Source organism: Nannospalax galili, unplaced genomic scaffold (genome assembly GCF_000622305.1).
Source record: "Nannospalax galili isolate Female #2095 unplaced genomic scaffold, S.galili_v1.0 scaffold72, whole genome shotgun sequence".
In the NCBI taxonomy this organism is placed as follows: Eukaryota; Metazoa; Chordata; class Mammalia; order Rodentia; family Spalacidae; genus Nannospalax; species Nannospalax galili.
The window spans coordinates 10798011-10810175 of NW_008336933.1; the positions used below are offsets into that span (position 1 = coordinate 10798011).

The 12165-nt window shown below is 38.4% G+C and overlaps 1 protein-coding gene and 1 pseudogene across 16 annotated transcripts in view; one reads left to right on the forward strand and one right to left on the reverse strand.

The window, feature by feature from the left end:
* Prpf4b (pre-mRNA processing factor 4B) overlaps positions 1–12165 on the reverse strand; it is a 39740-nt gene that overhangs the window by 23042 nt on the left and 4533 nt on the right. For all 15 annotated transcript variants that reach the window (XR_003849318.1, XR_003849319.1, XR_003849316.1 and 12 more), the window contains exons 2-3: positions 7697–8887; positions 5025–5198 (exon numbers count right to left, since the gene is read on the reverse strand). Coding sequence is in view for 1 of the 15 variants with exons in the window: in XM_029562865.1 (XP_029418725.1) it covers positions 5025–5198; positions 7697–8887 (1365 nt within the window). In the remaining 14 variants the exon portion in view is untranslated. The remainder of the gene's footprint in view (positions 1–5024; positions 5199–7696; positions 8888–12165) is intronic.
* Positions 2594–4051, forward strand: LOC103732928 (annotated as a pseudogene). The gene has a single exon (XR_607208.3). The product of XR_607208.3 is annotated as a guanine nucleotide-binding protein G(k) subunit alpha pseudogene (transcript).

The following is a 12165-nucleotide window of genomic DNA, read 5'->3' on the forward strand; positions in this document are numbered from 1 at the left end:
AATCCATTGTCAGTATTCCTTTGGATAGAATTGGGGTCTGCTGTTCATTTTTCCAGTAGTATGTTGGGTTACTGTCTGGAAGTGGCTCTTTCTTTTTTTTAAAAAAATTTTTTATTCTACTTAGATGCTTTATCTGTCCTTGTGTGTGTATGTGTATATGGACACACATGTGTGGAGGTCAGAGGACAACTTGCAGGAATTGGCTCTCCCACCAGGAGGGTCGTAGAGATTAAACTCAAGGTAGTCAGGATTGGTGGCAAGCACCTTTATCTACTGAATCATCTTATTGGCCCTAAGACTTCTGAAACTTTACTAAGGTGATAAAGTGACAGTACAGAACACTTAAGAAAACCACAGCAATGAGAACGTGAAGATAGGACTTGCGAAATGAACAAAATGGAAGAAAGAACAACAGGCGCTAAGCTGAGTAGAATTACAACAGGAAGACAGGTAAACCTCCTTGCTCAGAAATAAGAATACAATGGGAAGACGGGGTGAACCCTAACATCTGGAAGTACAAATACAACAGCAAGACAGGGTGAGCCCTGACACCCAGAAATATGAGTGCAATGGGAGGACAAGGTGAACCTTAACACTCAGAAATACAAGTGCAAAGGAAGATGAAGTGAAACCTGACACCCAGAAAGTCCAACAAGAAGACACTCTATTTTCTGAAGGATGGAAAACAAGGGCTCAAAATGATTGGTTAAATACTTTCAGAAACACTCTTGTATTTCTCTCAGACTCAATGGAAAATGCCTAATAATCTCTTCAGTGTGAGATTATATCAGATTTACTTATTTAAAAATTATTTATTTTTATTTTATGTGTATGAGTGTATTGCCTGAATGTATGTAAGTGCATCCATGTCATGCAAAGCCCATTGGCAACAGAATGGGGGGGGGGGCAGATTCCCCTGTAATGGTTAACAGGAGGTTGTGAACTGCCATGTACAGGTGCTGGGAATCAAACCTGGGTTCCCTGGAAGAGCAGTCAGTGCTCTTACTGCTGAGGATCACTCCAATTCCCAGATTTACTTTCTTGAGATACTGGCTCTTACAAAAATTAATTCAAAGTACATGGTGGCACTGTACCAAAATCAGAGGGATTAAGCACAAGTTTATATTTACATTATGAAGGACCAGAACGCTACTGGTAACCATGTCTTCAATACCTCAGCAAGAGATCTGAGAAAATCCCGAGAAAAGTTCTACAGTCACCAACATGCTGAACTGTCTTTCTAATAACCCTGAAGTGATGGAGCACTAGTTGAAAAATTCTATACCCTGTAAGGAAGAAAGCCCTTCCTGCAGTGCACTCAGTGCTCAGCTCTAGACCAGAAAGAACAGCAGTTCAGCTCAGTATCATCCTCTGAGAAATGAGATGCTAACTCCATAAAACATGAATAGTTGTAAAAATACACAAAGAGAAAAAAATTGAACAAGAGATCCACTGCAATAAACAAAGAAGAAATTGAAAAAGACAAAGTTTTCCTCAACAGAAAGAAAGCTACAATCTTATCGACTGACAACCAAAATAAGTAAGGAAAAAAGAAATCCATAAATCAAAGCAAATAAGACTTCAGAATATAGGGACCTTTAGTACAAAGAGGAAGAAAGGGCCCCCCAATATATAATACAAATTAAAAATTACAATGATACCTCCTCCCCCAAATCAAGTCACATCAAAACACCCAGGAATTGACATAGGCCCTTACAAGAGCAATACTGGAGACAATTTTTAAATTTTCTAAGAATGATTTCACCCTACAGTTCTATTCCTCCAAAACTTGAGAAAACACAAAGATGTCAAGAGGCCAGAAGGGAACACTATCTCCCCATAATTTGTTCAGCAAAGAGCAATGGGCACACAACCAGAAGGATTACAGCCTGACAGCACACAGCAATGAAACACAAGCAGAACCCCACTGTGCACAAATACTCTGAGCCACCTACTTCCATTTCTAGAAAGGTAGTTTTAAACAGCGCTTAGAAATATGTAAAGTTGGTTTAATGTACCTATGTGTGAAGTCTTTTGAAATTACACTTAGAAAATAATAAGATTGGTAAAAGAATGTTCATTTATGTATAAGTTCAGACAGATTAAAATAAAAAAAGATCCCTGCTTTAAGAACCTATCTTTAGGATTAATCTGCTAACAATACGTGATTTTAGATAAAACCGTGCTCCCCCCATATATGCACATATAAAAAAAAGTATGTGCACGCATGACGCACGCACACACATACCCACACACTCATCCTCGCACCTCTTTTTTTGGCCAGAAATTCCTAACCAGAAGTGGACTTCTTGCAATCTTGCTAGTTATAAGTAAATAAACAAATCTTGCTAATTAAAAAAAAAAAAAAAAAAAAAACATCTTTGGGGCTGCAGAGATGGCTCAGCAGTTAGGAGCATTTGCTGCTCTTGCAGAGGATGTGGGTGTAGTTTCCAGCAACCAAAGCGACCCAACACCCTCTTTGGGTCTCCAGGAGCATGCACACATGGTACACATACAGGCAGGCAAAACACATTAAAACAAAAAAACCCCAGCTCAGATGCTGTATCAGCCGGGGTAGCTGCCATTCGCGTGGTGTGTGAGTGAGCCCAGGCCGGGTCACCTCTCCCGCCGCCACCATGGGCTGCACGTTGAGCGCCGAGGACAAGGCGGCGGTGGAGCGGAGCAAGATGATCGACCGCAATTTGCGGGTGGACGGGGAGAAAGCGGCCAAAGAAGTGAAGCTGCTGTTGCTCGGTGCTGGAGAATCTGGTAAAAGTACCATCGTGAAGCAGATGAAAATCATTCATGAGGATGGCTATTCAGAGGAAGAATGTAAACAGTATAAAGTAGTTGTCTACAGCAACACTATACAGTCCATCATTGCAATCATAAGAGCTATGGGACGGTTAAAGATTGATTTTGGGGAAGCTGCCAGGGCAGATGATGCCCGACAATTATTTGTTTTAGCTGGCGTGCTGAAGAAGGAGTCATGACTTCAGAACTAGCAGGAGTGATTAAACGGTTGTGGCGAGATGCTGGGGTGCAAGCATGCTTTAGCAGATCCAGGGAATATAATTGCTCAATGACTCTGCTTCATATTACCTAAATGATTTGGATAGAATATCCCAAACCAACTACATTCCAACTCAGCAAGATGTTCTTCGGACAAGAGTGAAGACCACAGGCATTGTGGAAACGCATTTCACCTTCAAAGAGCTGTACTTCAAAATGTTTGATGTAGGTGGCCAAAGATCAGAACGAAAAAAATGGATTCACTGTTTTGAGGGAGTAACAGCAATTATCTTCTGTGTGGCCCTCAGTGATTATGACCTTGTCCTGGCTGAGGACGAGGAGATGAACCGAATGCATGAAAGTATGAAACTGTTTGACAGCATTTGTAACAACAAATGGTTTACAGATACTTCAATTATTCTCTTCCTTAACAAGAAAGACCTTTTTGAGGAAAAAATAAAGAGGAGTCCATTAACAATCTGTTATCCAGAATACACAGGTTCCAATACATATGAAGAGGCAGCTGCTTACATTCAGTGCCAGTTTGAAGATCTGAATAGAAGAAAAGATACCAAGGAGATCTATACTCACTTCACCTGTGCCACAGACACCAAAAATGTGCAGTTTGTATTTGATGCTGTTACAGATGTCATCATTAAAAACAACTTAAAGGAATGTGGGCTTTATTGAAGAAGGTGGCATTAGTAAAAGTTACTACAAGTGGAGTGTTGAGACCAGAAATCTTCTGCTGTCTCTTGCGGCAGCTACAAGCATGACAGGACCAGGGAATGGCAGCAGCATGCAGAATCTTAGCACTCTTTAGCACAATCTTCTGTATTAGGGAATATTTAATTGACATGAGATGTTCAAGTCAGACATTGGAGTTGCAACAACTGTAAAGTATGAATTGATCATCAAGAAATCACTGGATTTTTTAAATCTCAAATATTTAGGGCATATCTGACGTTGAGGTGCTGCATTCCAGAACTTAAATATGTAGCTGACTTTTTTCTCCTTTTTAACAAACCACCGGATTTTGATATATCACAGTGAAAGATTTATCGTCCTCTTTTTAGGCAAAGGGGGCCCCCAGAACAAAAAAAAAAAAAAAAAAAAAAAAAAACTTTGAATGGAAAAAAAAAAAACAAAAAACAAAAAAAACCCCAGCTGGCCTGGAACTCGCTATGTAGACCAGGCTGGCCTTGAACTCACAAAGATCCCTCTGCCTCTGCCTCCCAAGTGCTGGAATTAAAGGCGTGCACCACCACGCATGGCTTAAAATAACCAGCTCATTTGATATTTATCCCTTAGAAAAGAGAAAAAAGTTCTATTTTTAAAAGATAAAGTTGAATTCTTTTAAAAAATATTGATGTCAATAATTTTTATTTTTATTTTATGTGTGTAAATGTTATGCCTGTGTGTTAAGTGTACACGTTATTCAATGCCTGCAGAGGTCAGAAGAGGGCACTGGATCCCCTGGAACTGGATTTACATATAAATGTTAGCTGCTATGTGGGTGCTGAAAATTGAACCCAGGTCCTCTGCAAGAGCAGCCAGTGCTCTTAACCATTGAGCATCTCTCCAGCCCCGATGTCATTTTTATTTTATGTGTATGTGTGTGTGGGTCTTTTGTGAGTGAATGCCATGTGTGTATGGGTGTCCATGGAGGCCAGAAGAGAGTACCAAATCCCTTGGAGCCGCCCAAGATGGGTGCTGGGAACCAAACTCAGGTTCTCTAGAAAAACAGTAAATACTCGTAACCTCAGAGTCATCTCTCTAGCCCTTTACTTTAGTTCTTAATGAGCAATGATTTGTGTAAATATGAAGGGAAACTATACTAAAGGAAAATCTGTGCGGTGTATTACATACTGCCAGAAGGAAGCTGTAGGAACATAAGCTAAAATGTTTCTAAGAAACATAGTCCAAGGGAAAACTTACCAATGAGCACAATTAACTGAAGTTTCAAGAAGATTCAAAGGTTGCTGAAGGGGACATTTGTCACTCATATTTACCTTCTCCGAGGAGACCTGCTTCTTCTTCTTGGAGACCTGCTACGTCTCAGTGGGGAACGGGATCTCCTCCTAATAGGAGACCTACTTCTTCTTCGGGTTGGAGACCACCTATTGATGGGGCTGGCATCTTTTGACCTTTCACGTCTACCGAGGATATCATCTCGAGGTCGTGTTCTTAAGGAGAACAAATTCAAGTTAAGAGAAAAATAGACCAAACTAAATGAATCTGTTAAACATGTAAAGGGCATATTAAGATCCACAAACCCAATGAGAATAATCCTGATTATTTTGCATGAAAATTTGAATTCAGATGACCCCACTGAATGGCATTACAGTGTTATAGGAAACATACAGTAGAAGTCTATTTCACATGGCCTCAGAATTTGAGAATCTAAAAGCTATTCATGTTAAAGAGACAGATTCTAATTTTGGATTAACAACTCAAATGAAACTTGTAATGATACTCTAATTCTTCACTTTAAGTTTCTATATACTGATATTTCTGCAGTTAAGAATCTTATTTTTAAACTGTATTTGCTTGTTTTTTTAGGGGGAGGGGGGTTACCATGGCACACGTGTGGAGGTCAGAGAATAACTTGTACAAGTAAATTGTCCCCTTCCACCATGTGGGTACCAGGAATCAAACTCAGGTTTTCAGGACTGGTGGCTGAGCCATCTTTCCAGGCCTAAGCATCTTATTTTTATTTGTTTTAAGTTTTTTATTAGTTCTTTGAACATGTCATCTAATATATTCTAACCATACTCACCCCACTCCCTGAAGTTCTCACATGTTCCAATATAAAAGTATCTTACAATGTGTCAACCTCAGAAAAGAAGAAATACCTCAGCTTTTCCATTCAAAGTTAACTTTGCAATAGCTACCTTACAAGTACCTCTGAATGAGTCTTTTACTCTTGAACAAGGTATCTGTATTATACCACAGCCTTTCCACAACTTCTATACTAAAGACAACTGGTAAATCGGTTTGTCTCCACAATAAAAACAGTAACATAACAAAAGTTTCTCTATTTGATAAAAGTACAACCTGCCCTACATGTTTATACATGGCACACACAACCACAAGAATTCTTCTCTGATACAGTCAAAATAAAACAGGGTAGATTTGGCTGAGCTCTATAGTATTTTTGATAGGTCAATCTGAAAAAAAAATTTTTTTTTCATATGTAATCTACTTACACTAACATAACATTTTCCAAGACTGGCTAAAAATTGTAAAGAAATGGGATAAAGCAAGAGTGCAGAAGGAATGGAGTGTTAGTTACTTAAATGTCATTAAAATAAAAATATTCAATCCCTGTAAGTAATTTAAATTAAAACAGTTGCTTTTATTAATAAAAGTGACAACATAGTATTATCTGGTATCCTGGATAGTGAAGGGGGAAAAAGTTGCACATATAACAGGGATGGATAGAGCCACCTAAATTTCTGAAGTGTGTCTGGCATTAGCTTTCTAAGGAGTCTTTCAGGAGTCTTTGCAAGTCCATTTCTGTAACTATTCTACAAAGAAACCTCAAATACAACCAACTGACTTTTTTTTTATACCATTGTGAAAAATAAACCCATCTAATTTTCATCAGCTTCAGCACAATATAGAGCATCTGCACTATAAAACAGCTCACTGCTGTCATAAAATGTAAAAATAAATCTACATATAATCACTGAAACATTTTGCCAAAAAAGTTATGTTTGTACTTTAAGATAAATATTAAGACTACATTTATAAGAAAATGCTTATATTCATGTAACTGTATGTGCACAGAAATCTTCCTTCCTGGAAGGCTGTAAAGGGACTGAGAAGCAAAGAACTTCAAGGCTTCAGCATTATTTTGCTTTCTCTTTAGTTAGTAAGCACCTCTCCACGGCAGGGAAAAAAAAAAAAAAAAGTTACTTCAAAGACTTAGGTTTGGTGATTTTATTACAAATAAAAGAGTAAAGAATTTAAGATAGCACTTTGAAAACACTGGAAATTTCTCAAAATGTTATGATTAACTTCAAAACCAAAGCTACAGACTGAAAATATTAATAAGAGAAATTAAAATTAGCTAAGAATTCACACAATCTTTACAAGCTAGCATCTTTTAGTAAGCCAAACGTGGCAGATAATTTCAAAACGCACCATTACTAAATAAATATATAGAAGCCAGTTTCTTAAGAGCCTCTATTTTCCCAAATTTGGTTTTGTGATTCTAGGTAAATCATTTGATCGTTCACTATAAGAAATAGGGCCAGGCATGGTGGTCCATACCTGCTAATCCAGCAATTAAGAGGATGAATTTAAAAAAAACCAAGAAAGAGATCCAGGCCACCCATAGCTACATAATGAGACTTTGCCTCGACCCCCTCCCCATCAAAAAAAGGTTTACGGAGGCCCCCACCACAACTGAGCTAAAATAATCCCAAGCAGATTTAGTGAATCTGCTTGAATTTAAACGTTTGACTTAGCAAATTAGGACTAAATTAAGTCAAGAATCTTTAAGAAAAAGACTGTCAAGCTCACTTTTTGTAAAACAGCCACATAAAAATTTAAGTGTTTATATAATTAATGTACCGGATTATATTTAACATTACAAAACTCATTTTAAATCACCCACACATTTTGTATTTCTAATATAGAGTACTGGTTTAAGCACGAATATTCTGTGAGCAGTTACCTTGGAGAAGAGAGTCGCCTCCTCTCTGGTTCTCTTCGCTTTCTTTCTATGGATCGGCTCTTAGCCCTTCTACCTGGAGACAGAGTTCGAGAGGGTGATTTGCTCTGTTTGGAGCGCCTGTCATTTACAAGTGGAGATCTACTTCTTCTGGACTTATCCCGTTGCTTTGGAGACAAACTTCTTCTTTTAGGACTCCGGCCTGGTCTTCTACTAGGTGACCTATTTTCCTTTCCAGAAGAAGCATCTTTCGAGGGAGATTTAATTGGCTTCTTTTCTTTGTCAATTTCAGACCTTTTTGATTTTCGCTCTTTGGACCTTGACCTTCTGTCTTTGGATTTATCTCTTAAGTCAACTGGGGATCTGGATTTTTTACGATCTCGACTTCTTTCATTTATAATCGGTGATTTTTTCCTATCTTTTACCTTGCCTTTATCTTCGGTTTTCATCTTCTCATCAGGAGAGCGGGCTTTTCCAATTTTCTCTTGAGATCTCCGCCTAAGGGTAGGGGACTTTGATTTTCTTGCTTGATCTTGAGACTTACTTCTTTTGGACGGACTTTTGGACTTCTTCCTCTCCTTTGACTTGCTTCTGTTTGTCTTCTCTTTTGCCATCTCAATGCCTCCCTTGCTTTTCTTTTTATCTGACCTATGTCTAGTCCGTTCTTTGGATCTGCTTTTACTTCGTTTTTTTGTGCTGTTTTTATTGTCCATAAGTTCAAGTTTCCCCTTTGTACTTGAAGATCTAGTACTAGACCTATTTCCATTTCTTGCCTTTTCATGAATCTCTCCTTCTTCTTCAGAGCCAGACTCATAACCCTGCAAAATGAGCCCCATCCCAGACTGGACCTTTCCTTCCATTAACTCATTATCCAGTTCAGCTTTAATCAAGGCTCTCTGTTTTTCCAAGTCTTCTAGCAAAGCTAAATCATCAAGTTTAGTTCTTTTTGTGGGAGACATACCTTCTCTGTCAGAAGCATCAATAATTTCTTTTCTTTTGTGTTTCTTATGTTTATGCTTATGCTTATGTTTTTTATCTTTGTCTTCTTCTGAGGAATGCTTATGTTTCTTATGTTTACTTCTGTGTTTATGCTTCTTTTTTTTGTGTCGACTGTGTTTATTTTGAGACTGGTCTTCTGATACTTCTCCATTTTCTTCATTCACACTCTTTTCAGAATTATCAGCATCTTCCATCCTGTAAGTGTATGAAACATATTTTTTTTTACATTCACAGTACTTATTCAGTATTTAGACATAACAAAGTAATAATAATAAAATACATCTCAGTGTAACACATTATAAGTTAGCCACTAAAATTTTTTAACAGAAGGTACTGTGAGAATGGAGGTGGTGGTGACAGAACAATCTGTTTTTAATGGTTGAGGTCACAAACCACAAGTATTCAAAGAAATATTCAACAGGGTATGGTTTTTTTAGGGCCAAGCATGGAGGTACACGCCTTTAATTCCAGCACTTGGGAGGAGGCGAATCTCTGAGTTCAAGGTCAGCCTGGTCTACACAGGGAGTTCCAGGCCAGTTCTATAGAGCTACAGGGAGACCCTGTCTGAAAAAAACACACACACCCCGGGGGGTGGGGGTTGGAACCAAACCAATCACAGTAAAATCTATTTTTAGCTACATGGTAACCCCAGTAACTTAGTTTTGAAATACAGTGTTTCTCACAAATACTTAACACGGGAGGCTACTTTCTTTTTCTTTTTCCATGAAGCATATCCATACTGAAATACAATGGGAAAATAATCTTTTTGGTATGTCTGCCACAAATCTACTTGGTTGTTTCAAGTATCTCACCTAATCACCCCTCCTTGAAAAACAAAAAACAAAAAAAACTCAAGAGCTAATATTGACTAGATCCAAAATAAGCAATCGGTGTGCATTGGTGGCTTCCTGTGTGCACTGGTAGCTTCCGGAAACAACGTTGACAGTGCAAACAAACCCCCAAAGGGCTAAGACTTCAGAAAACAAGGCAGGAGTGTAGTTTTTTGGTCTGTAGCTGCCTGGCTGCAGGAAGCAACCTCAGGGAAGGACACATCGTAAGTCAACAGTGGTCTAATTCCAGAAACCATATGTTTGATCCAACACTGATTCACCAAATTACTGAATCTCTAAATTTCAAACAAAAAACTCTTTTTCCAAATTATGCTCTTACTAACAGGTGCTATACAAAAAAAGAAATTAAGGGAACTAAGTATAAATGCTTGGGTTATACTGAGTTAAAGAGTTTTATGATTTACTATTTATCAGTGCTGAAGTGTTCAGTAATTCCAGGCTAAATACAGGTTCAATAGCATTACAGCTGCTCTTTGACTTGTTATCTCCAATAACCCCATAGTAAATTCAAAACATTCTAAGTAAAAAAAGTATTTAATATGCCTATCTTTCCAAACATCATAGCTTAGAAACCCAAGAGGCATTTAACTTTTCCCTTTAAAGTCACTTTACCATATTTTTTTAAAGATTTTTTTTATTTTATGTGTATGAGTGTTTGCCTGGATGTATGTCTGTGCCAAGGAGGCCAAAAGAGAGTATCAGAGATCCCCTGGAACTGGAGTGTTTGCCTGGATGTATGTCTGTGCCAAGGAGGCCAAAAGAGAGTATTAGAGATCCCCTGGAACTGGAGTTACAGACAGCTGTGAACTGCCATGTGGTTACTAAGAATCAAACCCAGGTCCTCGGAAGGAACAGCAAGTACTCTTAACCACTGACCCATCTCTCTAGCCCCAACCATTACATTTTATAAGATGGGACCAAAACCAAACTTAGTCCAGGTCCAGTTGATTATGCTATTTTGGAAGAAGATAAAGATTAGTTTGTCTGTCTTCAAATATACATCCCATAGTTTTTAGTAAGTTTATTACTTGCTCTTTACGAGGGAAGAATTCATGAGGCTATTCCCCAGTCTCTGAACATTTTTTAAATTTCTTACCAAATGAATATATTTAGCAAAGTGACAGGAAAATTTTAAAAAGTCTGATTTGTTTCCCAAGGAAACTAAGAGTCCAATGGGAAAGAACATCATTCAACACAACCATAAAACAATGAAGTACCAACAATGAAGGGTACTGGAACACTGAAGGATCACCTGAACCCATTATGAGAATGGTCAGGGAGGGAGTTTTATAGACAACATGGGGGGAAAAACTTCAAACAATCTGTTAAGCAGGCTCTTTGGTGAACAGATGTTTACTGAGATGGAATGTGGAAAACTGAAGGCTGCTTGCTGTGCATGGTGGCTCAAGTCTTTAATCCTAGCACTCAGGAAGCAGAGGCAGGCAGATCTCTGTTCCACATAGTGAGTTCCAGGTCAACCGGTTACACAGCAAGATCCTGTCTCTCATCCATTCATCCATCCATCCATCCATCCATCCATCCATCCATCCATCCATGTATGCTGAGTAACACAGTCCTAGAGAATGAGCAAATTTAAAGGAAAGGGACATTTCAAATATGGAAAACAAAGCAGGTGGCAAAAGATAATCATGTACAGAAAATCATAGCCAGATCACTGGTCCATATTATCAAACTTGTAAAAGACTCTAGTCTAACAGAGGTTATGGTCTCAAGTGGACTAATTCCAAATGATAAGACATGAGATTTTAAGAGTGAGTGGTAGAGACAAAGAGTCCCAGAGGCCTAGGAACTACAAGGTTAGAATGTTGATGGGGTGTTTATAAAAGCACCATGATTTCTGGCGATTGTAGCAGGAGTTGGGGTACAATCTTATCTTCCAGCCAGGTCTCAATTTTCAATAACTTGGTCATGGAGAGGAGAGGAAATACAGAGCCACTACGTCACCACACAAAAACAACTCTGAAATTTGGCACTTTCCATTTCTGGGACTGTGAAGTATAGGAAAGGAAAAAGCACTGAATAGATGTGTAGAGGAACTATCTCTAGGGTGAGAGGCAGGGTTTGGTGCCAACCTACTTCTTCCTAGTAGGCTCTGAGACAATATAGGACAAGTATAGTAATGTTCTCTCCAAACCACATTTTTTTCCTCAAAGACTTGAAAAAGAAAGAACATTATCTCTGTATATTAAAAACTGTTGTTGTTGTTGTTGCAGAGAGGGGGGGAAAAACCCCATATAGATTTAAATAGAATATCCAAAGGTAACTTTGTTCTTGACACAGACTATACTGGTAACCCCCTCCTTCCCTAGAGCTCTCTCATCTTATAATCCGGGAGATGGAGAATGTCTGCCTCTTGAATTCCGACTCAATAGAGGGGAATAATTCAAGAAAAATCACACTGATCTTTTAAAAGAGTATTACTTTTAGGTATAAAAATCAAAGTAACCAGAGCATAAAATTCTAGTCATAAAACTCTAATACTATCCCAAACTGTCCTCAAAATAAAGTACCAGAATGCTTAGGCAGAGCTAGACTGTCAGAAATAAAATCTTGGTTCTACTACTGCACCAGTTGTGAGCCTTTGCTCACAACTTTGATCTT